Source organism: Psammomys obesus, unplaced genomic scaffold, assembly GCF_907164565.1.
Source record: "Psammomys obesus unplaced genomic scaffold, mPsaObe1.curated_primary_1811, whole genome shotgun sequence".
In the NCBI taxonomy this organism is placed as follows: Eukaryota; Metazoa; Chordata; class Mammalia; order Rodentia; family Muridae; genus Psammomys; species Psammomys obesus.
The window spans coordinates 10,786,913-10,814,529 of NW_026586550.1; the positions used below are offsets into that span (position 1 = coordinate 10,786,913).

At 45.3% G+C, this 27,617-nt stretch overlaps 1 protein-coding gene, 1 long non-coding RNA gene and 1 other non-coding gene across 3 annotated transcripts; all 3 read left to right on the forward strand.

Annotated features, from left to right (window-relative positions):
- The first annotated feature begins 15,518 nt into the window (after window positions 1-15,518).
- Window positions 15,519-20,346, forward strand: LOC129672605 (uncharacterized). The gene is made up of 3 exons (XR_008719517.1): window positions 15,519-15,778; window positions 18,638-18,909; window positions 19,040-20,346. It is a non-coding gene; the product is annotated as an uncharacterized LOC129672605 (long non-coding RNA).
- Window positions 20,347-21,815: 1,469 nt separating this feature from the next.
- Trnar-ccu (transfer RNA arginine (anticodon CCU)) lies at window positions 21,816-21,888 on the forward strand. Its single transcript has one exon. It is a non-coding gene; the product is annotated as a tRNA-Arg (tRNA).
- A 463-nt stretch (window positions 21,889-22,351) lies between these two features.
- Window positions 22,352-27,406, forward strand: Fmc1 (formation of mitochondrial complex V assembly factor 1 homolog). Its single transcript, XM_055602066.1, has 2 exons — window positions 22,352-22,547; window positions 27,126-27,406. Exons 1-2 carry the CDS (start codon window positions 22,410-22,412, stop codon window positions 27,327-27,329), a joined length of 342 nt encoding a protein of 113 aa, XP_055458041.1. The 5' UTR covers window positions 22,352-22,409; the 3' UTR covers window positions 27,330-27,406.
- The last annotated feature ends 211 nt before the right edge of the window (window positions 27,407-27,617 follow it).

Here is a 27,617-nt window from a genome sequence, read left to right on the forward strand (position 1 = left end):
ATCAAACTGAGGTGGGTAGAATTGGCTTAGGAGTTAAGAGCACTGGCTGCACCTCCAGAGGACCCAGGTGGATTCTCAGCACCCACATGGCAGCTTATAACCATCTGTAACTCCAGTCACAGGAGATCCAGTTCCCTCTTTGGGGAACTAGGCACACACATGGTGTCCAGATCTTCGGGCAGGCAAAACACCTATATACATAAAATTTTTTTGAAGCTTGTCTTAGTTACTTTTCTGTTGCTATGAAGAAACTGTGACCAAAGCAACTTTTTAAAAAGCACTTAGTTGGGGCTTGCTTACAGTTTCAGAGTTGGTCCATTGTCAGAGAAGGGAGCATGGCCACACGCCAGCAGCCATGGTGCTAGAACAGTAGCTGCGTTATACTTTTCTCTGCAGAGATCTTATGTACTGTCCTTTGGGTTCTCAGTGGTTATTGCTTTCATAAAAATATTCTAGTCTCTGTTTCTAGTTTTTTGTTACTTGTGTTAGAGAATGTTGTTAGCCAAGCATGGTAACACACCCTTATAACCCTAGAACTAAAAAAGCTGAGGCAGAAGGATCTTAAGCTTGAGATCAATCTTGTCCACACAGTGAGACTGTCAGGTGTCAAAGCAGGAGCTTCAGCAGGGAGAGGGCAGAGAAAATTATAACAGAAGGAAGGAAGAAGCACCATTAGGGGGCTGGAGAAAATAGCTTAGTGCTTCAGATCGCTTGTTGCTCTTCTGGAGGATACAGGTTTGATTACCAGCACCCACATGGCAACTCAGAACCATCTGCAACTCAGTCCCAGGGGATTCAATATCCTCTTCTGAACTCTCTGAGCACCAGGCAGGTACATGATATGCAGACATGCGTGCAGGCAAAACACACACACACTTAAAATAATCATTATAATGAAGTAAAATCTTGATTATTTTTGTTGTTAAAGTGGCATTAGAAATGAGGGTGACGAGATAGAACCTTTTTAACGGAAAAAGTCCTAGGAAAGATAAGAAGAAAGAGTTTGAATACATGGTATTTAAAGTGAAGATGCTGAGTGTCGTCTATGGGCTCATGCTGTCTTCTCTCAGCCTCCTCTGATTGTTGAGACTTCATGCTATCTTGCCCAACGTTGTACTGATTCTTATTCTTATTTCATTCTCTGCCTCCCATCCCCACTTCTCTCTTCTCCATCTCTCTTCCTCTTCTGAATTCTCTAAGTGTGCAACAAGGCAGCATACTTACCATTGTCTTTTCCTTTCTTCTTGCCCTCTTTTCTTTCTCCTTTTCTTTCTCCCTTTGTGCCTTTTTTGCTGTGCTAGTGATGGGGCCCAGACACTGTGCCATGGAGCCATGCCCCAGCCCTTGCCTTATGTTACTACTCCTTCCTCACCTCTCTCAGTGCTGTTGTGGCAGGATCTGGCCTTGAATAGAAAGTCCTTCTGATTCAGCTTCCTAAGTACTTGATTACGGGTTTATACCACCACACCCAAGTAGCTACTGAGTTTTCAAAACTGGTGATGTACCCAGCATCTTTGCTAAACGTTTTTAATTTTGTTGGTGTTGGTACTGGGGATTAATACCAGAACCTTACACGTGGAAAGCATGAGCTTGACTCCCAAGCTACCATCTGGCAACTAAGCTTTGATGTTCTAGTGACTCCTGTTATGTTTTATTAGATTTCCAGTGAAAGTGTTACTTTTCAGAACTGGGGTTCTATGTATTGAACGTAGGGCTTGGGACATCTTCAGCAAGCTGTTTCCCTAGCCCAGCTGAAAGTAGTATTGCCCAGAATAGTGACGGTTCTTTAACTTTTGTTCCCCGGAGTGCTATATGGCGTGTCTATCATGGTGCTAAGCAGTGATCAGAGTAACACCTATATTCCTCAATGATAACATTAAACCTTCGCTCCATAGTAAAACTTTCTCTAGTAAGTGTGGTGCATATTCTAGTCTTTGTTGTGTTGTTTTATGAGATTGGGCTATTGATCTGTAACTCAGGCTGGCCTGGAGCTCAGCTGTCTTCACCTCCCAGTTCAGGAATTGCAGACTTGTACCCTCATACCTGGCTTAAGTTTTGATTTGTGGTAGCTATGAAATTAAAGTTGCTTGGGAATGTAGATGATATGCACAAGTTGAATTATTTCAATTATTTTCCATATGCAATTATTTTCTATATACAAGCAACACTCATAGGGAATTCTTAGAAATATACCCACAGTTTCCTTTGTTTATATAATCTTTTCTATGTTTTTCTCCATTTTCACACTCATTTTGCTTATTGTACATCTTCTACCTCTTACTCAGTCTTGTTATTTTTTTTCTACTAATTTTCCAAAGAACTCTGAATTAATGTAGTTGTATTTAAAAAAAAATACTTTTTCGGGGGCTGGAGAGATGGCTCAGTGGTTAAGAGGGTTAAGAGTGCTCTCTGCTCTTCCAAAGGACCCAGGTTCAATTCCCAGCACCCACATGGCAGCTCACAACTGTCTGTTAACGGCAATTCCAAGGGATCTGACACCTTCACACTAATGCACATAAAATAAAATTAAATAAATTATTTTAAAAAATACCTTTTCTGTTTATGAGTGCTTTTCCTCTTTGTATATATGTGCACCACATATATGTAGTACCTACTCATGGAAGCCAGAAGATGTCGTTTATATCTAACCTGCCCTAAGCAAAAATGGCATCTCATTACTCAGCTTTTACTTTATCCTTTTCATGTGTTTATTAAATAGTATATTAAATATAATATTAGTATTTTTTAATTTATTATAAAATTATGTATTTCAGAAAAGTCTCTGGATGGGCTTTTTGTGGTATAAGCTTCCCAGGTCTCATGTTTAAATAACAGTTGAGCTGAATATAATTGTTTGTTTTCATTTGTCACTTAAAAGTATAATTTCATTGCTTTCCTTCCCTGCCTGGTGCTTCTGTTTGGAAAGCTAATGTTGTTCTAATGCTTTGTTTTAATGCTCTCAAATTTTGCTTTTTTTTTTTTTTTTTTTTTTTGGTCGAAGTTTGGGTTTTTCTCTGCTCTTGTAGTGTCCCAGGAGACCTTTGAGTTTGTGCTTTTCATTGTTAGTTTTAAATATTCTCACTTATGATTTATTCTCTTAATGACATCTATTTCCTTTTGTGCTGAGACTTTGTGTTATATGTATGTGTGTGTGTATATATGTATATATATATATATATATATACATATCTCCCATGTTTTTTTCTTTGGGGGGGGGCTGGCGGTCCCAGGTTGGCCTTGAACTTGAGATGTAGCTAAGGCTGCCTTTGGTCTTCTTTTAGCCCGGTGTCCACCATCTTGGTGCAGGGATTATAGAGGTCACAGGTGTGCACCACCATACCAGATTTATATAGCTCTGAAGAGCAGACAGAGGTCCTGTGCAGGCTAGGCAAACACTCTTAACATATTCCCAGCCCCTGGATGCCCATTCCTAATCTGTCTTGTTCTCTTTGGGTTTTCTGCTCAGTTTATTTTCTTGTTGTGATTACACTTTTTTATTATTCACTTTACATCCCGATTGAAGCACCCTCCCCACCTCTTCTCCTCCCAGTCCCATCTTCCTACTCTCTTCCCCAATCCTCCCTCACCTTCTCCTCCAAAAAGGGAAGCCCCCTCCCCCATACCAACCTGCCCCAACACATTAAGTCACATCAGGATTAAGCACAACCTCTTCCTCTGAGGCTAAACAAGGCACCTAGATAGGGGAATGTGATCCAAAGCAGGCATGTCAGAGACCGAAGCACTCCAATTGCTAGGGGACGACCCACATGAAGACTGAGCTGCCCATCAGCTACACATGTGTAGGTGGCCCAGATCCATGCATGCCGATTATAATCTTAAAGTAACATTGTTTTAACCTGTGTTTCTGTTTTTCCCTGGGTTTAAGCAGCTTTCTTAGCTGCTGAGATCTAGTAAGAGATAAGGCCAAGGTCCTAAGAGCAGCAAGTCACTTGGGAGCACCAGACCTGTCCCAGAGCAGAGCACAGGCACCAGCTCGGATCCTAATCAAACCTGGAGCCTGCGTGTTCTTTTTCCTCTTCTCTGTCACTTTACAGTGTGCGTGCCTGTGCCCCTGTGTCACTCTACACAGAAATCAGTGCATTGGAATGTTAGCTGTGACTTCTTTGATCCTGGATTTAAAGTGTGCTTTGTTACTGTCTTGTTTTGCTATACATATAGGTGTTTTACTTGCATGTTTGTGTACTGCTTGCATGCTTCATCCTTCAGAAGCCAGAAGAGGGCGTCATATTCCATGGAACTGGAATTGCAGATGGTTGTGAGCCACCATGTGAATCCTAGGCACTGAACCTGGTCCTTTGGAAGAACAGCCAGTGCTCTTAACTTACTTTTGAGACAGGTCTCTCTATGGAGTCCTGACTGTTCTGGAACTCACTGTTTTCCGAGCTGGCCTTAAACTCACAGAGGTTCTCCTGCCTTTGGGGTTACCACCATGCCTGGCTAAAGTGTACTATTTTTTGAGTTTGCATCTTCCAGGCTGTAGGGAACTAATAACCCAACACTCCAAACTAAGTTTTTAGCTCAGGATTTTGGGACCAGGTAGAATAAATTTTAATGTATGTGAGTGGTAAACACTAGCAGTTAGGGAGTCCTGTGGGAGAACCCTTCTCTGCCGCTCCCCAGACTTTCAGCTGACTCAGAAAAACCTCCTAACAAAAGGCCAGGGAGCAGAGGGCTTTGTTGTTGGTTTGTTTTGTCTTGGTTGGGTTTGTTTGTTTGTTTGTTTGTTTGTTTAAGACAGGGATTCTCTGTGAGCCTTGGCTGTCCTGGACTCACTTTTGTAGACCTGGCTGGCCTCGAACTCACAGAGAGCTGCGATTACAGGCATGCACCAACACAGCTAGTTTTGGTTTTGTTATTTTTATTAACAAGAAGGTCACTCCTCCAGCCCCAGCATTCTGTGTGGGTCTATAACCTGACCTCCTACTGTGACAGTCTGAGGCTTTGACTTTTTTTCCCCTTGACTTCCAGAGGCAAGTTGAAATGCACAGTTCAGCCCTCCCTCTCATATCAATATATCCTGTCCTGGGAAATGCGGCAGTGGGTCTCTTGCCTGTCCCTCCTCCATCTGACCTCCTTTCCATATGTTTCAGCTGTATCAGGCTTCAGGAAAGTGGTTTTTATGTTAAAGTTCTCACAAATACTTCAAGGTGCTTTATATTGACAAATCTCTGTACATCTAATTGTACCTATGTGAAAACTATACACCCCCCTGTTTTTTGTTGAAACACTCAGGTAAGCATACAGTATAAAAGTAGTTAATAGTTCTGTTTAACTATCTCTACACAGCCCAGTTCATAAGGCATACTCTGTGTCACCTCTGGCCCATGAGATAACCTGCTTCACGAACATTCCATAAGGAAGAAGGATTAAAACAGGGCTCTCTGTCAGTTTCACCAGAGACCTCAAAGGCCAAGAACAAAGCAATAGGTATCCGAGCTCTGAAGGGAAGAGGAGCTGGATGAACTGTGCGGACATGCTCAGACCATGAAGCCCTAGCTCCTAGTCTGCAAGGACCACTAGCATCTACCTCCGGGCTGCACCGTCAGAGGATTCCCTGAAGCTCCTTTTCACCTCAAACCCAACCAGGCGCCTTCCTGAGGACCTCGGCAGTATGGCCAGCACACCTTCTAGAGTTTGAGGGACTTACGAGAGTCATATCAGACTCACTCCTAAAAGTCTACAGTCTGTGGCCAGCACTTTGAGAAGACAGCAGCTCACGGAGTCAGTAACATCCTCAGAATCTTCATGTGCCTCAGAGAGGAAGGAAGGCCAGTTGGACCATTTTCAAGAAGAAATCCATATGAGAGCCTGGAGCCAGTGCCCAGTACTGCTGGGGTGGGCGGGGGTTCAAAAGTGGTGTCCATCCAGAGGGAGTACACAGGGTGCCATGGCCCAGTGGAAGGCAGAACTGTTGGCAAATGAAGGATGGGGGCAAAAATTCTAGCATGCAACTAGGGAGGGCCCCTGTGGGACTTAAGAGACTGGAGAGGATTTTGTGAACCTGTGAGAAAGTGCAACAAAAAAAGAGACAGCATTCCGATCTGTCACTAGAGACAACACAGCCAGTGCCCAGCCTGAATAATCAAGGGAGACCTGGCTTATAATGTTCTGCAATTTAAATGCTACAGGACACTATCAACAGAGTGGATCTGATCAAAAATAAGACCTTAGCTGGGCATAGAAGCGTTGTTGGCACAGAAGCTAGCAGACGGGGAGGAGGAAATGTGAGAGACAAAGGATGCTGCCCTCAGTCCTTCTGCCCCAGGCCTCTCAGCTGGACAGCAAAGTTTTCAGTGGCATGACACTTGATGTTTTGATCTGGCAGTGTATGAGACTTGATACCTAGAAAAAAGACTTTTAAAAGTAATGATAAGAATTTTTTTTAAATCACAAAACATAACCTGTGTGTTACCAGAAGAGCCTGCTAAAGCTTACATTTCATCCAGGTGTAGAAAAAAAAGGTATTATTGCAGCAGATTTGTGGGAGCTCATGAGGAATGAAGGGTGCTCTCTGCTGTTCTTGAGCCTGTTCAGCAGCAGAATGTTGTATCTGTGAAGCTCAGCAAACCAGGTTGGCTATGTTGGAGCTCCTGGCCACAGTGCAGCCTGGAGCACCTCAGCAGGCAAAGGGAAACAGTTCATTCAGTAAGGTTTGATGTTTTGATGTAATACAGACTGAACTTCTTCAGAACTAAAGATGGTCTGGCATATCCTGGAAAAGCTGGGTAAACCACCTTCAGTTTGTAGCAGGAGAGGAAGAAATCATCTTGGAGGTTCCTGGTAGCTATGGGGAAAAGAAAAAGCTTGTCCCTGCTGCCCCCTAGCATGTCCAGCTTACTTGTTAATAGTCACGTTTTCTTCTGATTATAATGTTCTGCAATTTAAATGCTACAGGATGCTATCAACAGAGTGGATCTGATCAAAAGTAAGAACTTAGCTGGGCATAGTGGCACATTCCTTAAAATGGAGGCTAAGACAGAAGAATCCCAAAAAGTTGGAGGTCAGTTGGCTACAAAGTGAGTTCCAGGCCAGCCTGTCTGGAAAAAAAAAATAGTTGAAAGTTACACTTATAAGTAATTGTAGAAACCCCAGTGTGTGGGGAGTAGCATGAGCCTCTTTCTCTTCCAGCGAGCTGGCAGTGTTAGAAATGACTCACCTATTTTTTCGTTGACATAAAGACTTCTCTCCAGCCAACCGTAATGGCAGAGGCTGTCAGGAGGGTGCTGTATTGCGGTTTTATAGTTTGGGGAACCAGCCTTCATTCCATGTCCCTACAGGCGCCTCTGCGCACCATCAGAACTAAAAGTATAGAAACTCCCGTTTCCCAAGTCCCTGCCTTCAAAGGTTCTGGGTGTGATTTCTTCCTGCTGGTGCACTCAAGGAGGAGGGGAAATGGTGTCACTGGCTGGTGAGTATCAGTGAATGTGGAGGACATGGTAGACTTAACATTCTCTACTAGCCTCCAAGCCACTGAGACCAACCGCAGAGGACGCCACACACTTTGCTGCCCTAGGCAACAGAAACAGCCGAGCTTCTCTACTCTGCAAGGCTGTGTGGCGGCAAACAGTCCCTCCTGGCTCCTAACTCCTACAGCCCTCAAACGCCCCTCATGAAGCTGCTCCCTGCTTCAGGGCCTGCAGTGGCTTCTCATGTTCTCACTGAACCTTGACTGACCCAGCTTCCTAGCTGATACACAGAAAGAGAGGAGTGTATTTCATGGGTCTCTTTAAGTTTGAAAGGGATTTTTTTTTTAAAGCTATAAGATATTAACTGACATTTTAAGACAAATATGCTATGATGAGAAACTTTGACAATGGATGTTTAGAAATGTTTATGACTGTGATTTTTGTTGTCCAAAATAATGTGATAACTGATTTTTTTTTCAAAATACTGAAACTATCGAATTACATTGTTTTCAATAAAATAATCTTTATTGGGGAATTAGGACTTTTTATTTTTAATAAATAAATATTTTCCAATATTGTTTACTTTTGAAAGTAGCCCTCATTTCTGCTTTACAAAAATGCTTTAAAATATCCATACTATTTGGTTCAATACTTACTACAAACCTGTAATGTAAAAATACAAGTACCTGAAGAAGAGGGTGCAAGACTTTGGGCACACAACCCAGAAAGCCCAGAACTCCCTGCTGTAGAGTGCATGTAAGCAGACAGCAGACAGTTGAAAGAAGCAGATATATACATCTGTCTGCTCCCTTTTACACTCTGTGTGTGTGTGCGCGTGCGCACGTCTGTCTTCACATGAATGCCGTGTGTTTGCGTGCTATGTGTGTGGATGCCCACAGAGGCCAGAGAGCAGGACAGATTCCCATGGAGCTGCAGTTACCTGCAGCTGTGGGAACTTAGTGTGGGTACACAGCACCAAATTTTCATCTTCTGGAAGATCAGAAGCCTGAGCCATCTCTGTAGCTCCCAACACTGTATACAATTTTCCTCAGTCTTGGAAGCATAACCAAGTAGCCACTCACCGCCATGGTTGCACATGGTAAGAATGGGACCTACAGTGACCCATTTCCCTAGTTTCAGGTATAAGAAGCTGATATTTCAGAACCCCCTTATAAAGAGCTGAGCTGGATAGACAGCATGTATGTGAGCTCCCACGAGACTGGTAAGTGGAGGAAGATCTCTTGAAAGTACCAACAGGCCTATCTATAAAGCAGTTCCCTCACCTACAGCTCAGGAAATATTTTGGAAGAAGGAGAAAAAAAAATTAGAAGAGCTAGAACTGTGAGACTATGTCTCCTAGTAATATCATAAGATATACCCATAAAGCTTTGTGACCCTCTCTGCCCCCGGGGATTGTCAGACCATATTGGTCCACAAAGGCAAAAGGAGCAGGGGTGATGGACAGGTAGTTCGGAATCCCCCAAGTACAGATGGAAATGACAACTTCCAGGACCAGCTTTGGGGAGGCAGATCTTTTATTTGAGGTGAAGAAAGGTTATATAGAACTTTGGGGAGGTGGTAGGGATTTCCGCAGTGGGCATATATCTTTGGTTGGAGGGATAAGGTACTAAGATATCTCATTTACATGGAGAGGCATTCCAAGAGTCCCTGGTGCTTGCAGACCAGGTTCTTCTGGGAGAAAGGGAGATGGACCTGTAATTTCCCTAAGGACTATGTGACATTCCTCAGGTAGAGAGTGTGGGGATCCTGGCTCCCTGGGCAGAGAGGAGGAAGCCTTGCCAACAAAGGTAGTCTTCCATTTTGCACCAAGCTCAGGGCTTTCCAGTCATGACGGATTGCAACCTCAGCAGCAAGGTTTCCAGAAAAAGCTTCAACAGGACTGCTTAAACATGAGCTGAGCAAAGACTGCAAGAAATATGCCAAAGTGGGCAGGGCAGGGTGGGTGGGTGAAGGGGAGACCACAAGCCCTCGACCCTATGTATAGAGAACTACTACTGGTAACTAAGGAAAGCTCAGAGTGAAAGTCTTTCCCAGGGAAGAGCATACCAGCTGGTCATCCAATATTAAATGGTCAACTCTGGAAACATACAAGTAACGTTATATAGTCTGAGCAGGTTGTATTTGGGAAAAAACATACACACCAATAATGAAAAAGAGGCCATGAGTCTAGAGGTAGAGAGAGACAAGTGGATCTCTGAGTTCAAGGATAGCTTGGTCTACAGAGTTCCAGGACAGCCAGAGCTACACAGAGAAACCCTTTCTGCAAAAACAAAAGAAAAGGAGAACGAAGCCATGAATTTGAAAGAACTAGGAGGGGCATATGGGAGGATTTGGAGGGAAAAAAAGGAGGGGAGAAATGATGTAATTCCATACTCTGAAAAACTAAAAAGCAATTTCAAAAATATGGTCATTGTCTTGCATACACATACGCAGCTGAAAACACTGTGTAGGAGGTGGGTCCTACGGGGAGGATTGGCTCTGTGCTCGATATCACATTGCCAGTAAAGACCCTGAACACCTTACAAAGCCCCAGGCCCCAACAACCTCAGCAGAAATATCATACGTTTTACGCTCTTCCTGGTAGAGCTCTTAACTACTTCGATTGCTTTTGTTTCCCAAGCACGAGAAGAGGAACAGGACTCATAGCAGGAGCTTAGTAAAATTCATCAAAAAATAATACACTTGCTTTCTCATCTTTCCCCCAAAACAAGATGACCATGCTCTGGCCACATGACCCAGGCCAGAGCAGCTAAAAACACCCGTCAGAGGGTGTGACCTTAGGATAATGCCCAGTCTGAGAGAAGCTGGCTTTAACCATTGACCTTGAGTATTTGGCGGGTGAGTGGGCTAGTTTTAGGTCAACTGGCCTGTACATTTTCTTGAGTGATAGGGCCCAATTCACTGTTGGTGGTGCCATCCTCGGGCTCGTGGCCCTGGATGGTCTAAAAAAAAAAAAAAAAAAAAAAACAGGCTGAGCAGGTCATGAGAAAAAAGCCAGTAAGCTGTACTCCTTCATGGCTTCTACCACAGTTCCTACCTCCAGGCTCCTCCCTTGACTTCCTGTCCTGACTTTCCTGGATGACATACTACAACCTAAAAGATGAAGTAAATAACTCCCCAGGTTGATTTTGGTCATGGCGTTTTATCACTGCAACAGAAACCCTAGGGCTTGGAGAGATGGCTCAGCATTGGCTGCTCTTCCGGAAGTCCCAGGTTGAATTCCACCTACCTGGCCATGTTCAGCTGTCTGTAACTTCTGTTCCAGAGGATCCAGCACCCTCACACCGACAACATGCATGCAGTCAAAAACACCAGTATGTGTAGAACAAAAATAAAAAAGCAGGAACCCTCACTAAGACAGCAGGTGGCCAGTGCCTGCTGTTGCCCTGTGCCAGCACTGTAAGCTTCAGTGACTGTGTTCCTAGCAAAGATGTTTCACTGGATCAGATCCACACTAGTTTATCAAGTTATTGGGCATGTAGCTTCTAAGCCTGATTTCTAGTTTCAGTAATGTCTGGTTGTGCGGTGCCTCACATAGGCAATCCCAGCACTTAGAAGACTGAAGGAGGATTGAGTTCCAGGCCAGGCTGTTCTAGAGTTAAGATGTTTTAAAAAACAAAACTACCAACAAAACTACCACCAACAAAACTTCCAATGTTGTGATATTTTTATCTGGTTACTGAGGGGACTTAATTCCAAGGAGCCAGCCAATCCTAATCGGAGTCATGTAGCTTCCATGGACACTAGCCAGTCCCAGTCAAGGTGGCTGAGGGGTCTGGAATCTACTGGCATACCATCCTGGATGGCCCTGATCTATTCTGAAAGGGCCTGGTTGATGTTTGGATGAGCAGGGGCAAATTTAGTATCTATCTAGTTGGCTATCCTGATTCCATGACAGGCTTCAGTTTACACTTTGCCTGACTAGTTCCAAGTTTCTGTTTCTTGGAATACAAAGCCAATTCCTAGAAAAACCACAAGTAGAGGGCAACCAATCAGCGTAAGTCCTCACCAGCAGGCCTGAGCCAAAACGATCAAATCCCTAAGTTCTTGACCAATCCTAAATACCCCAGTACTCTCTGAGCCACCACTAGCCAATCACCTTAAAGATTACCTCACCACACTGGGAAAGCCTTTAAAGTGAGCCTGTGGGCTCACTTTTAGGTCACCCTTTTGTCAAGGTGGTGACCCCAGCATGATGGAAACTTCTGCAGAATACACACTCTTGGCTTTTGCATACTACCTGAGTCTGGGGTCTTTAGTGATTCTCGGACCCTAACAGTTTCAAACATATAAAGGGCACTTAGCTGGGCCTATTGTCAACGCGTGTTATAGTTCCAAGCTCCCTGGAAATGCCCAGATGCCTCTGGACAGAGTGCGGATAGTGCATTCGCTTCCGGGTGGAAGATCCAGGTAAGTTTGGGTGGAAGAGGATGAAGGATGAAGGGCTCCGGGAGGAAGGGTGGAGCCACAGGATCTAGCCAGGGATGCCGGAGAAAAAGATTTCTCCACAGAAAAGGGTATTGGCTCACTGGCACCAGACAGCAGTGGAAGCCCAATCAGATTAGAGCAAACAGAATGACTGCTTTGGAATAGCTGACACAGATGGGCTTGAAAGACAGCAGCTGCCATCTGAGCTGACTAGCTGATGAACAGCAGATGCCCATGGCAACAGGTGTTATGCTAGGTTCGCGGGACCCTCAGAGACCACCAGGAGACAACTCGATGCAATTGCAAGAGAGCTTTATCACGAGAGCGATCGAACTCGGGACCCAAGTCTCACTGGCGCAGCAGTAGAGAAGTGGGACCCCAAGCTCTGAGTGAGCAGGAGTTTTAAAGGGAAAGTCCGTGAGCAGGGGGTTTCCATGGCAGCAAGCAGGGGGGCACAAGCCTTGGCGTTACAGAATTGGGTGAAGTTTAGCACCCAATTCTGACAAGGGCGGGGTGACCTTGTCTGAAGCACATAATCACAATGGCTAAGGCATATAATCACAATGGCTATTTTTCTAAACTATATCTGAAATATTGGGGAGAATTTTCCTACCGATTCTCAACCGATTCCCATTGATTATTGCCAGGGAGTTTGTCTCTATTTTCTATGAAGCATTTACTCTGTTATATTTCCTGGAGGCTGTTGCTAGGAGAGTTAACTTTGTTTTCTGCCAGGTGTACATTCTGTGATATTTCCTGGTACTTGAATTCAGTTCCCAGTCAAGATCTTTATTTCAAAATGGAGTTATATTCAAGCTGACTTAAACTCTTCACAGGGTGAGCTGCTACAGAGGCCACACCGGTCTGGGAGAGACAGCCTAGCCAGCAGTCAAGTCCCAGGGTCCAGCAATGAATTCTTTGGGGGAAAAGGGGACCTTCTTTCCCCAGCACTACAGCTCAGAATAAACAGCCAGTCTCGGATGATCTTGATTTCATGTGAAACAGGGATTTATAAGCCTTGGGCAGTTACGAGGGGTTTGGGTGTGAATATCTTTCTTTGTCTGGGACTAGGCTGCTGGCAATGCGCTATTTACATGGGTGAAGTAACAGGTGACAAGCTCACGTGACCTCCTTGGGTTGTGTCACGTGCTCCTGAGGCAGGAATGGAAGCAAGGAGAGTGCTTTCTGTTCTCAGGATGAGATTTGAAATCTCAAGTTTGAGATTTCTGGGGTTTGGACAGGCTCCATCTCTCAAGTTCCATGGCAGTTCCCCTGGAGGGGTGGTCCAGGAGCCCCAGTGCCTGTAATCCCAGCTACTTGGGAGGCTAAGGCAGGATGCTTTAAATTTCAACAGCTGCCAGTGCAATTTAGTGAGCCACTGTCTTAAAAAGTAAGAGTCCACTCAGTGGCCGGCTCTTTGATCACCTCCCCCTGCGAGGGTGGGGGGTGGGGGCTGCAGCCATGCCAGGCCACAGAGGAGGAGGATGCAGCCAACCTTGATGACATGATAAGCTAGGGTCAGATAGAAGTGGGGGAGGACCTTCCCTATCAGGGGACTAGGGAAAGGGCACAGAGGGAGAAGAGGCATTGTGGGTGGGGCTGGGAGGAAAGAAGGGAGGAGAATGCAGTGGGAATACAGAGCTGCAGAGGGAATACAAAGTGAATAAATTGTAATCAATTAATTAATCAAAAAATTTTGAAAGTTAGCGTTCTGGAGAGCTGGCTTCGTGGTTGAGTGCTTGCCCCTTTTACAGAGTTCCCACCACCCACATCAGGCTGCTCACAGTGGCCTGTGACTTCAGCTCCAGGCCATCTGACACCTTTTCTGGTGTCTGCATACAAGCACACATACTCATAACTTTAAATTTTGTTTTGTTTTGTTGTTTTGAGACAGGGTTTCTCTGTGTAGCTTGGCTGTCCTGGACTTGCTTTGTAGACCAGGCTGGCCTTGAACTCACAGAGATCTACCTGCCTCCACCTCATTGAGTGCTGGGATTAAAGGCATGCGCTACCTCGCTCAGCTCTGCTTGGCTGTTAATGTAGGATTTAGAGCTCATTGACCTGTGCTGGGGGTATAACATGGCTGCACAATTAAATATCACAAGTGCTCAAACACATGAGCATTTATGGGACATCTCATCTTCAAGCCACACACTTTAAATATCTGAGGAAAGGAAGCATGGCGACACACACCTTTACTCTCGGCACTGGAAGGCAGAGGCAAGCAGATCGCTTTGAGTTCAATGCCAGCCTGGTCAACATATTAAGACACACATCTAAAAAAAAAAAAAAAAAGAGAGAGAGAGAGAGAGAGTAACTGCTAACACTCTCTGTAATTTCCCTGCATATTTCCCTTTTAAAGTCAGATACTATGGACTAGAGGTTGGTAAGATGACTTCGTTATCTGTTACAGGGAGAGATTATTTCATATCCATTTTCAGGTAGCCGCAGCAAGAGCCAGCATAATCTGACATAGACCTAGCAACAGCTGAGCTATTGTGGGAAGTCCTGGTCCATGGAGTTGCTTATGAGCTCAATCAGAAAATGGCAGAGCTGAGATACAAGCGCTCTAGCTGGGCTTGGAAAGTCCCGAGAAAACACAAAGATAAAGTCTGAGTCACAGAAAAGATGAACCGGGGCCAGAGTTATAGAAGTGATCACTAGATCAGAAAGGCAACAGTTCAGCAAAGGGCCTACCTGCAGTAATGCAGGAATTTTAGCAGCAATAAATGGCAAACCAAGCTTCAAGCCCAAGGGCAGAAACTGGCATGAAATGATGAGAGAATAACCTGAGGCTAACTTGCCTAGCTAGTTGCTGTGAGCGAGCGACTATTCACAAAGGTCTACTCCAAGAGAAGACCCTGCGGCTTGGGCATGCTCCTGAGTGGCCAGCTGCGCTGGGGTCTGCCCAGGGCCAGCGCTTCTAGTCAGTCTGACACAGCATCTACTTCATCCACGAGCCTCTGGAGCATGTGGAGAAAAGCCGATGCTGAAGAACCAGGTCCAGGGACAAGTCATTGCTATGAAGGACGGAAACCCAAATCACAGCTGTGATGGGAGGTGGCTCCTGCCAAGGTAGCAAAGCTCCTAAGAGCCAGAGAGACCCATGGAGGCTTGGAGGGGAGATGAGGTGTTGGCAGAGAAGTCTGCAGAGCTAGCAGTGTCCCCGGAAAAACTAGAAAAGGGCAGGTCCATGGATAGCCGCTTTTAAAAAGTGGACTGTTGTGGGTTATTAATATTTATTGTTGATTTATCTTTTAGTTAAGCAGTGGTTATTCCTAAACCAGCTGCATACCCAAATCACCACACAGAGACTAGGATTTATTTAATTAACCTAGAGCACAATGCTGGGCAATAGTTACTCTATCATAAACCTTCAAGCCCGCATAGCTTCCTACCATTCAGATTTTCCACATTATACTTGCTTTTAGTCATATCTTAGATCTGGTTCATCTCTCCATGTGGTTCAAAGTCCTCTACTGCCGGTCTCTGTCCTCCTACCCTACTCGCTTCCTTCTCCTCCCTTTTGGACCAGGATGTCCCACCCTATTTTCTCCATTGCACAGCACTGGCTGGTTGTATAATTGACAATTACAGAGAACAAATGGTGGCATGTTTACACAAACTTGAGACATGTGATGCTTAGAATAAGCATCACAGTGCAATGTCCAGATTGAAACCAGATAGTGGGGGAGAGAAATCAGCATTTGAATGAACAAGGGTAAATTGTATATACTCCATAAGAACATTATACCAACAGTGGACTCAGGAAACTGGAAGGAAAGATGGCAGAACAGAGCCGGGGGCACAGGGGAGAATGGAAGAACTGAAGAGGGTGATGCCTTGGTCCATGCTGTAGCCAGAAACCATGTCCATGCTCTGCGCTGCTGCTGACTATAAAGGTCAGGGAAGCTTACTTTGCAGTGGTATGAATGACTGCGGATTCACAGTTGGGGGTGACATAAAAAGGAGGCTTCTGTGACAACCCCTCTCCCCCCACCACCCACCCCTACCCCAAAAGAAACAGGCTAGTCAGGAAGCCATTTAAGGGAACCCTTAAGAATTGTGGTAAGGATGCTGAGGTGTAGCTCTTCACAGCTGATGGCTTCTGGCAGGGTAGGGAGGAAGGAGAAATCCTCTATCTCTAAGGGGCTTTGGTAGTGTGCAGGCAATTCTGCTGTGCTGCCCTCAGGGACCTGGCAACGTCTTGCAGCATCAGCTGCCACCACCAGGTGCACCAGCTGCACGCAGGATACAAGGACCACAAGGACCGCGCCAGCCCAGCAATCTCTGTTCCAGCTCTGTTGTCTCTGCCCCCACTGTCTCTCTCTAGATGTCCCCTTTCTGTCCCTCTTTGTCTTCATGGCTCACTCATTGTCTTTACCTCTGCTCCAGGCCCTCCTCTTCCTCCCCCCAATACATTTTTTTTTAAAATACCAGATCTGTTGCTTGGCATAATTCCTCAGGGGGTACACCTTAGCATGGGCCCTTGCTACAGTATCATTATAGATCATGACTGGCTGGCCACAGGGAGTTGACCATGCTCCGTGAGTATATGGCACCAGAAATTGGACTTGGTGTTTGTTTGTTTGTTTGTGGGAACTCATAAGAATAGGGGGAGTGGACCTGGTTCCACTGGGAAGTAAATGGGATGGGGTACAGTATGTGAAATTTCCAAATAATAAAAACATTATATCAAACGAATAAATGGACTATTCCAAGCATAGTGAATTCCAGGTCAGGCTGGTCTACATAACAACAACAGGACTCAGAAACTACACAATCCAGAGTGGGGAACACCACCTTAGCAACTCAGCAGGAAGCTAATGAGTGGTGGGACTAAAAAGTGCTCTGACTGATGCAAATGCAAAGCTTCATTTTCATGCCAACCCCTGGCCACTCTCCTAGCTGTTGAAGGGTTTCTATTCACTTTGCCTTAGGAGACACCAACCTATGATGACCCCGGTGAAGAAATCAGGGCCCAGTTCCTTTAGGATGTTTGTTTCTTGAATATTTGTGGACTCAGCTGATGATAAGAAGAGTGAATTTAGCTTGGCTTGGTGGCACACACCTGTAAACCCAGCACTCAGGGAGGCAGAGGCAGGTGGATCTCTGCGAGTTGGAGGCCAGCCCGATCTATAAAGTGAATCCAGGACAGCCAAGGCTACACAGAGAAACTCCATCTCAAAAAGCAAAACACAAATAAACAAACAAAAAACTGAATTTGAGTTTAAGATCTGTAGAGACAACAAAGAGGTTGGAAGTATAGAGAAGGTGAGGGGTCAAGTCTGTAAGGAGGCACCTCAGTTTCCCTTGCGCTCCATACTAGCAGTGCTTTAGTGATTACCAGTATGTGTTATTTTGATTCAGGGTCTCGCTCTGTAGCCAGGTAGGCCTCAAAATCAAAGCAATCCTGTCTCAAGTCTCCCAAGTGCTAGGATCACAAGTTTAAGCTGCCACCTGGTTAGCTATTACTGAATATTAATTATATGTGCAGCTAACTGGAGTATATTTCTTGATGGTCCACTGAAACTGTATGGTAAGACTCTACTTGTGGGAAGAAGAAGAAGCCCTTTGTGAATGAAGTCCTGAGTAATGTCTGCTGTTGACATGGGCACAGCCATGTCAAGGACCAAAGCCTTAGAGCTATGGGAAATTGGGAAAGCCTCCACACTTTGAGGTGAAGCTTAGTGGGAGAGCAAAGCCTTCCTCTGGTGCAAGCATGGATGTTGGCAGTATGTGCAGAAAATGGCCTTCAGGGACTGCCTCTACCAGGATTAGCTAAACTTGTCTCCTTGTTCTGTATATAACAAGACAGCCCTGCCTCGACTGTCTCTATGTGCTAACTCCACTTCCCTGTTCAATTGTATATAATAACCACACTGAGCTTCTGGGATGCTTGGGTTTGTCCATCGGAGAGCCCAGACCATCCAATGCCAGCCTTTTGGTACATGTGCTTGTGTGTCCATCATTTTCTCATTCCCTTGCCATCTCTAGTTCGGGTTCTAGAATCCAACCTGTGCAAGGATGCAATGCCTATTGATGAAGAACTGAGTGTAAGAAGCTTTTTCCCTGGTGAGTGGCTTTCACAGTGGAGAAGGTACTATGCAGGCTTCTATAGAAGAAAAAGCTATCAACTGTTTCTCTGCGGCTGACTCTGCCTGTGTAGAATCAACCAGCAAGGGAAGGTGTGCTTATTGTGTAATAGTACCATGAAGTTTAGAGGGGTAACCAACTGCTTTTGCATTGAGATTGAGGGCTGCTCCACAGGAATAAACTCAGTCCTGGTGTTGTAAGCCTGATCAAAAGCTTGGGAGGTCATAGGCCACAGGGAGTGTGCTGGCTAATCTATGTCAACTTGATACACAAACTAGAAAGGAGGGAGCCTTAACTGAGAAAATGCCTCCATAAAACCAGGCTGTAAGGCATTGTCTTGATAACTTATTGACAGCTCTATCACAGGGGGCTTGCAGATAAAAGACAGCAATGTGTGTTTTGACTTTGTTTTAACCATTCCTGATTTCTGATGGGTAAAGTCCACTTGAGATGAAACCAAGTCGTACACTACTTCTAAATTTCTTCAGTCATTGATTCACCTGACAGCCTTACACAGACATCCATGCACGTAGAAAAGGAAAACAAAACCACACATGCCTTTAATCCCAGCACTCAGGAGGTAGGTATCTGAATTAGAGGCCAGCCTGGAGCCACAGAGTTCCCGGACAGCCTAGGCAACACTAAGAAACCCTGTCTCACAAAAGTCTCCCAGGTGGTACTCGTTTGGAAGGCCTGAAGGGGTCCTGGAGAATAGCTGAGGCTTGGCACCATGAAGAGAGCCTATGAGAGGCCATTGGGGAAAGTGCAGGCCAGTGGCAGCAGAAGATCCTACTGTTTTGGAGATGCCAGTGCCTTGGATGACCACCAAGAACAGCAGTGGAGTAGAGCCAGCGGGCGCTGAGGAGACAAGCTGTGTGTGCTGCAGAGGGCAGAACTGGAAAAGTGACGAATGCTCTTTGGAGGAGCCCAGGAGGCTGTGAGTGAATCCTAGATAATTAAACATTGAGCTACTTATACTATTGGAATTCAGTTTTGCTTAGTTCAAATTGTGACTGGTTCTTCTCTCTTGAAGAAAGTATTTAATTTAAATTTGATTTTTTTTATAGGCGCCCACAGCTGAAGACTTCAAACTTTATTTTGTTTTCCAGGCTAGCCTTGAACTCACAGAGATCTGATTGTCTCTGCCTCCCGAGTGCTGGGATTAAAGGCATGGACCACCACAGCCTGGCTGACTTAAAACTTTTAGAAGAGATTTTTGATTTTTAGAGAGATTGGCTATTTTAAAGAGTCTGAAATGTTAATGTGCTTGAATTTATAAGGACTGTGGGACTTTTAAAGTTCTTTGTTTTTAATGTGAGATCTTCAGGATGCATAAGAATGGAAAGGTTATGACTTACTTAGTGATTTGTTTGTGTGTGGAGTTGACAAGGGGTCAGTTGTGTTGGTGTTACCCCAAGAGAGGGAGGAACCTCTTAGTGTTGTTTTGCTAAATGACATGTTAGCAGACTGCTTCCTAAGAATTTTGCTTGCATCTGTAGATTAGTACTGCCCTCAAGCCAGGGAAGGAAAGTTTCTCTCTGGAGTGGTCAACAGTTAATGCAGAGACTTATAACTGGTCAAAGTGATGAGGAGGGATGTCTATTGAGTGCTAAACACGATAGGGGATATTTGTGTCTGTAGGAGGTGTGGAGGTCTTTGTGTTCACAGATAAGTACTAGGGAAACTTGGAATGCCAAGTACACTGGGTTGTTCCTTAAAGGGAAGGAAGGAATGCAGCTCCTGCTCTCTCTCCAGAAGACTGGCAGCAGATGTGCTTAGCAGCCTGGTGGCTTCTGTGCCGTGTGGCCGGAGACTTCTCTGGCCATGACTTTTCCCCACACCCTTATTTAATTTTCTTACTCAGTAAACCTAGAGAACTTATCTTTATAGACTTTACAAAGAGTTTCAATATAGCCATGTTTGATGTGAATTTACCTTATTTGTTCCTCGAGATTTATGTATGCTTTCTTGTGCATGTCAGTTGAGTTACTTATAGCCAGAATAGTTTTCACCAAATTGTGCTGTGCTTAATACACATGAACTATTAAGGGTCAGACCCCAGAAGTTTGAACCAACACTGTTGAGTCATGTTGAACGGAACTGCCTCCGAGCCTCCTGCAGATGTCACTATGCTGTGAAGGCCATAGAGACCCTACGTATGTCACCTTGGCCCACCAAGGCTCAGGAAACATCAGAAGAGAGATGGAAAGCATGTAGGATCCAGAAGATGTACTGTGAGGTGCCGTCTTTTCATGAACTCTGACCTGGATAAGCCTGCAGGAGATCAAGTGAATGAATCCTGTCAACATTCCAATAGGCAGCATGAGTTGGATTCAATGTATTATGAGTAACACAAAAAGAAAAACACAAAGAGAGTTTTGGGCAAGTGGGAAGGATGAGCTGGGGACTCTGAGGATGGGAAGGGAAAGGTTGGGGGTACATATGGTCAAAATGCATTATTTACATGTGTGAAATTGACAAAGAATAAAAGATATTTTTTCTGTGTGTTTGAGGTCTCCGCTATAGCAAGCTAGCTAGTCTTTAATTAATGTAGGTAGGAAAGCAGTTCAGAAGGTGAAGCTAGCTGATTTAAACAGAATCCAAGCATCCTGTGTAATTGGAATGGTAAAAATCACAATTATAAATAAATAAATATAATTAGTTTACTGTCCTCTATTTGACTATACAGTGTTCTACCTGCATGTGTGTCTGGCATTCTAGAAGAGGCCATCATATCTCACTATAGATGGTTATGAGCCACCATGTGGTTGCTGGGAATTGAACTCAGGACCTTTGGAAGAACAGTCTCTATGCCATTTCTCCAGCGCAACTTTTTATTTTTAAATGTTATTTGAGATAAGGTCTCACTCGGGCTGCCCTGGAAACTAAACTAGGCCAGGACTGCTTCCAACTTAGAAATCCTCCTGCCTCACCCTCCTAAGGGTGCCACCACGCATGACAAAAGTCATGCTATCTAAAGCATAAAGGCCTAGAGTGGCTTCTAGCCACTCAGCAAGTCAAACAAGCCCTGAGGTAGGTAGGAGTACTAAGGCGATAGGCAGGCTGTTGAGGTGGAGAAAGAGGCTAGCTCAGGTATCTGAACAGCGGGTAACAAGAAGTGACCCGGTCTACAGAGTGAAGTCAGGACCTCCAGAGCTACACTGAGAAACCCGGTCTCAACTCCCGCTGACCACTCCCAAGAGTGGTTTTGTCCAAGGTATATAATTAGGGAAAAACCTAACTAAATTTTTCCTAACTCACTTTCTATAATAGTAACAAACAGTTTCTTACCGTCCTGTATTTATAGCCCACTTGAAAATTCGAAACACAACCATCCTAACACATTATTGGCTACGGAAATGGCCTCGGAATTGCAACCGGAAACAGAAACTGACCACTGCACAAACGCCCCCTAACAACCAGCTAGAGCAAAGGCAAACCCCGAAGGTAATCCAGGTGGAAGGGGCTTGCTTTTCCCGAGAAAATCTTACAAAGAATAGGATCGGGGCAAGTCTCGAAGACCCGGCCCGTTTCTCAGCCCCTTTGGCTCTGTACGGCCCCAAGTCCACTTTTGCGCAGGCGCAGACTACTACACATAGACACAGGCTCGCGTAAACAAAAGGAGCAGAAGCCTGAGCCTGTTCTGCTTTCCCTACGTCTACTGCTTACAAGGTGAAACTGTGGTCTGGCGCTTGGTATCTAAACTACATTTCCCAGCAGGCATCCACTTCATACTGACGACAGGTTTGGTTCTTTGCGATAGGATTAAAAAAAAAAAAAAATGTGATGACGTAGAGACAGGAAGTAAGTTGATTATGGTGTTTCAGCGCGGTAACAGCAGAAGCCCCAGTGGCCTAATGGATAAGGCATTGGCCTCCTAAGCCAGGGATTGTGGGTTCGAGTCCCATCTGGGGTGGTGTTTCTTTTCGCATCTTTTATTATTGACTGTTACTGTGAGTCGAACCTACTCCTTTTGTACATTCATTTTTGAGAGATGGTCTCTCTACGTAGCTCTAGCTGTCCTGGAGCACACGCTGTAGACCAGGTTGGTCTTGAACTCACAGAGATCTTCCTGTCTCTGCCCCCATGAAAGCCACGCACAACGCTTAAAACTAGAGAAAGTGATGTGAGGTTTTACTAGTAGAGGGGCCGCATGAGGATACCCGTCCGTTTCCCCCCAGGCTGCGGGTATCAACGCCTGGAGGTCGGCGTGTTTGCCTCTGCCATCCCCGGGAGGCTGGCCACATCTTTTTGGCGCGGCCTGCGTCAGGCCCGCACTCCCCTGCCAGCCACGTCGTCGCTGACTCCCCGCGGCCGCCGGCCAACGGAAGTCCGACGTGACGCCGTCGGAAGGACCCAGGTAGGGACCTCCCAGCTCAGGGGCGTCGGCAGACGGCGCTGTGGGCGCGGCGGGCGCAGGCCGGGAGGGACGGGAAGATGGCGGCGCTGGGGTCGCCGGCGCGCACCCTGCGGGGGCTGCTGCGGGAGCTGCGCTACCTGAACGCGGCCGCCGGGAGACCGTACCGCGACACGGCGGCCTACCGCTACCTGCTCAGGGCTTTCCGAGCACATCGGGTACGGAAGCCGCGTCCCGCGGGCCTCAGGCCTCGGGAAGGGGCGAGGAGAGGGCGGGCTCGGCAGGGTGGCCGCGGGGTCTCGGGACATATGGGTGTGATCGGACTCGTCCTCCACCTGCCTTCCTCCTTACCTAGCCCAGGCCCTGGGCTATTCTGCGGTCCCAACTCCCCTACTGACCCAGGAGCCTCGTGGGGTGCACCTCCCGGGGACTCAGTGTCTGCCACCCCAGGGTGGAGCTGTCTCTGAGGATTTCATTGGTTGCCTGGTACACGGGGTGTGGAATGGCGGTAAGGGGCGGGCGCTGTGTGAAGGAGGCCTTAAGGGTCGGTACACTTAAAGGCACAAGGGCACCCTCTCCACATTGAAGTGTTTATAGGAAGCAGTGTTTATGCGTAGTGTATGCGTGTTTGTGTGTGTGTGTGTGTACACATAGAATTTCACTATTAATCTGGCCGACCTGGAATTTGCTCTGTAGATCAGATTGACCTTGAACTCACATCTGATACCCTGTCTCCTGAACTCTGTGATTAAAGGCAAAAATCAATGTTTAAGATGATTTAGTGGGGAATGTGTTAAGAGTTCAAGAGTAAGGCATTGTGCTTTATTAATATCTTGTTCATCACTGAGGAAAGCAATGTCTTGTATTCATTCTGTAGGGATCGCTGCATCATTAGCTTGCTGTATAACAGGGTGCGTTTTACTGCTGTATCAAACATAAACATACAGAATGCTATCCTTGGGACGATGCCATTGTGAAATTCACAGTTCTTAACCCTCTTAGTCGGAAGGGAATGCAAAATGGTTAATTTTCCAAATGAAGTAATGATCAATTCTCCGCCTTTTGGACAAGATCAAATGCAAGTGGAGCAGCTAAGGCTCAGCGATAGTTATCTGCATAGTTCTGCTTCAATTTAGGGGAAGGAAACCTATGTCTGATAACCTAATAACCAATCATCTTAGCTGCTGAGTTTGAGCAATGTAAAACCTTAGAACTGAAATTCACGTAGCTTTTAAAAAAATCATAATGTTAGGGACTGTGTACTAAGAACTTGGGCCAAAAATCAAGAGTAAGATGTGTCAGGTGGTGGCGAAACCTGTCTTTCATCCTAGGGAGCAGATGCAGGTGGATCTGAGTTCCAGGCCAGCCTGGCCTTGAACAGTGTGTTCCAGGAGAGCCAGGACTACACAGAGAAAACTTGTCTCTGAAAAACAAACGAATGAAGATGTTCACGGGCCACACCTGTTAAGAAGCTACAGTCCACCTGAAGAGCCATGGACTAAGACCACGCTTAGCATAAAGAAGCGTCAAGGGTGTAGATAACCATCACGCAGTGCTAGAAAGAAGGTGTGGTTAAGAAAGTCTATGGATAGGCTATTAAGCACAAGCGAATGGAGGTTAGGAAAAGTAAGGAAAAGAAAATGCCTAACTCAAAGGCAAAACCAGCAGCTTCAAATAGTGGTTAAGAGTGCTGTGGGCACGATAAGGTAAAGTATATGTGAATGCAGCTGGGCCTTATAGAGGTAACATTACTGCCCCTGAAGGGGGCTTTGTAGTGGTTTTGAAATTGTTCACAGAAAGCTGTGTGTAGTGGCCCATGCCTTTAATCCCAGCATTTGGGAGTCCAGCCTGGTATAAAGTTGAATTCCAGGACAGCCAGAGCTCCATAGTGAAACTCTATCTCGGAAGAACAGTAACGGCAAGTTTCTCAGGAAAACACCAGGTATGGTGACCCGAAGCTTTAATCCAGGTAGATAACTAAGTTCAAGGCGAGGCTGGTATAGAGAAAGTTACTGGCTAGCCATGAGCTACCCTGTTGCAAGAAACTCACAAAAACCCAAACAAAACAAAACAACAAAATCAAACTCCCCAAACCACCAAGGCTGATTGTAAGAGGTAGCAGGACATTACTTGTTTAGCATGCCTGAGGCCCTGGGTTCCATCTCCAGTGCTGGGGAAAAAAAAGAAATCCCACTGTACTGAATGCACATAATAATATGGGGGATGATTTTTATTTTCTTCTGGTTCAGGGCTAACTAAAAACTTTCTGTGCTCATCTATTCTGTTCCCTAGGGAGAAAGGATACAATTAGGAACCCCTTTCTTTTTTACCTACATCTTTTAATATATATGATGTGTATATATATATATATATATATGTGGGTGTGTGTATATACATACATACTTTTGGGGTGTACATGACAAATATGTGAGGGTCAGAAGACAGTTTATTTATTTGGTTTTTCAAGACAGGGTTTCTCTGTGTAGCCTTGGCTGTCCTGGATTTGCTTTGCAGACCAGGCTTAAACTCAGAGATCCACCTGCTTCTATCCCCCTGAGTGCTGGGATTATAGGGGTCCACCATCATGCCTGGCTGCCAGAAGGCAGTTTATAGGAGAGTCAGTTCTCTTTCTCTACTGTGGTTTTTGGGAACTGAATGCTGGGCATCAGGTCTGGCAGCAAGTGTCCTTACCCACTGAGCTGTATTAGCAACTATACTTTGCTCTTTGGAGATAGATCACAGTGATTTCCAAGCCAGACTTGGTTACATAATAAGACTCGAGCCCCTCCACACATATACTAAGTTTGACCCAGGTGTGCTATGGTGTCACATAACTGTAAATCTCAGCATTTGTAAGTGCAAGACAAGAAGACTGAATTTCAGACCAGTCTTCCTTGTATTTAAAGAAGTTTTGATTAGAGCAGCTGAGTGCTGCTTGGTAGGTCTTCTTCACTGGTAAAATGAATCAGTTCAAGCAGGATTAAAAGGAAAAGTATATAAAGGCAGGGTTATGGGGGCAGCTCTAGGGTGGGTTCACTGGTCTCACAGGAGGTAACGGAAGTCACTGTGTAAACAGGGAGACAGGACAACGGGGTGGGGTGAGGGACAGATGACACATGAACCAAAATGTCTGGATTATATAGAGAAGAGCCTCTGGGGGGGCAGGAAACCCAAGCCCCTGGGCTGGGAAGTTCAGGTAGGGACTGAGGGATGCTGGGAGAACCTGGAGGCCAGGTCTGCTTTGGTGTATTAAATAGGCACCTCAGGGGCTTTTCCCAGCTCTGAATCCCAGCACTGCTGTAATTCATTAAATATTACATGTTCGACTTCTCAGATTTTAACCTTAGATATTTAGACTGAGAAAAGGACTCATGTATGCAGTGGTGCCCAGGGACTAATCAGACATCCCCATCTATGCTTACATTCTTCACGTCCCCACTCCTTTCTCACAACTTTGGAGCCCCAAAATAGTAAGGACAGAGGACTAAAAATGAAGCACTGGGAAGAATAACCATGATTCGGAGTTACTCTGGACATTGATATGGACTTGATAGCTTCTTTTATGTTTGTTTGCTTTTTTTCAAGACAGGGTTTCACAGAGATTACGTTTATAATCCCTCAGCGAGTGCAGGTGTGTACTGCTGCCCGGCTGACTTTATAGCTTCTTAAGGTCATTAGAATCCAGATTTTCCAGATGGTTAAATTGTAAAAACAAGTTTAAGTTATATGAAAACATACTTGTTTCGATGGGCAATGGTACGAATGCCTTTAATCCCAGCACTTGGGAGGCAGAGGCAAGTGGACCTCTGAGTTCAAGGACAGCCTGGTCTACAGAGTGAGTTTCAGGACAGCCAAGGCTACATAGAGAGACCCTGTCTTGAAAAACAAAAGGAAAACATACTTATTTCATATATATATGTGTGTACATATGTACATATATTATCTTCCTTTTGTAACTATTGACTACAAAGCCATGATTTTGTAGAGAAGTTTCTGAATTTGGAGTGTAAGGTGTTAGGTCTCAGGAAGTCCGTATTTCCAGAAATGAGCTCAGCCTGGACTCCAGAAGGATTTCTAGAGGTTATATAATAAGCCATCACTCCTCAGGAACTTGTGAAACTGGTTTTCTACCCCACAAAGGAGTCATTTCCTGTGCTACAGGAAGAAGGGACTTGGCTCTCCATTGAATTGCACCTATGGTTGCACATCAAAGTCCAAGCTGACCTGTTGCTTTTCTCCATCCCTATTCATGAGTACTCATTATACATTTCAAAGACCCTATGCTGACATACTGGCTCCTCCCACCCTATCCCCAAATCCCAGGACTGTTCCAGCTCCCTCACTCCTTTTTCCCTCAGCTACTTATTCTCCTTAAAATTGGCTATCTCTTGTTCTCTCAAGGTCCTAGCCATGTCCGGTCTTTTTCTTTCTCCTCAGGACTCTTCCGATGCCTCTGGTTATTTTCTCTCTCAGTCACAATAAAAACACAGCACAGAGTGGTCATTTCAGTGCTTTCTTTAATGCACCCCCTCGCATACAAAAGGTTTATAGTTGAAGTTATAGAACACAAAGTAGACTTAATTTAAGGGAGGAAAGCATGTTCTTTATGTGACCAAACAAAGGAGGAGGTCAGCTTTCTTAATTCTGCACCATTCCTATGACAGTAGTGAACACATACCCATGCACATTTGTATTGTTTCCTTTGTAGAGAAAGCTCACTTAGTAACTCCTTCTGTGGGTATGTGGGTACAGTGCGGTGTGGACAGAGTATCTGACTTTGCTAATCACTTTTTTAGGTCACAAGTGAGAAGTTGTGCAGGGCCCAACATGAGCTTCACTTCCAAGCTGCCACCTATCTTTGCCTCTTGCGTAGCATCCGGCAACATGTAGCCCTTCATCAGGAATTTCATGGCAAGGGTGAGCGGTCAGTGGAGGAGTCGGCTGGTTTGGTGGGCCTCCAGTTGCCCCGTCAGCCTGGAGGGAAAGGCTGGGAGCCATGATGCAGAGAGTCCTCAGACCTTCCTTCATTCAAGACTGTAACCATTTGTATTTATCATTAAATATTTTTAAAAGTGTAGTTTTGGGTTTTCTTTCTGTATTTTTGTTGCCTGAGTGGTTAGGGAAATAAAATTGGAGGTGTCTGCAAGTGAGTTTGCTGAACTTTTTTACCCTGGGATCACTGACGTGTGTCTGTGCTCTTGCACATGAAGATTCGTGTGGAGGTCAACAAAGAATGCCTTCCTTAGGTACTTCTCTGCCTTATTTCTTGAGACAGTTTTCTCACTGAA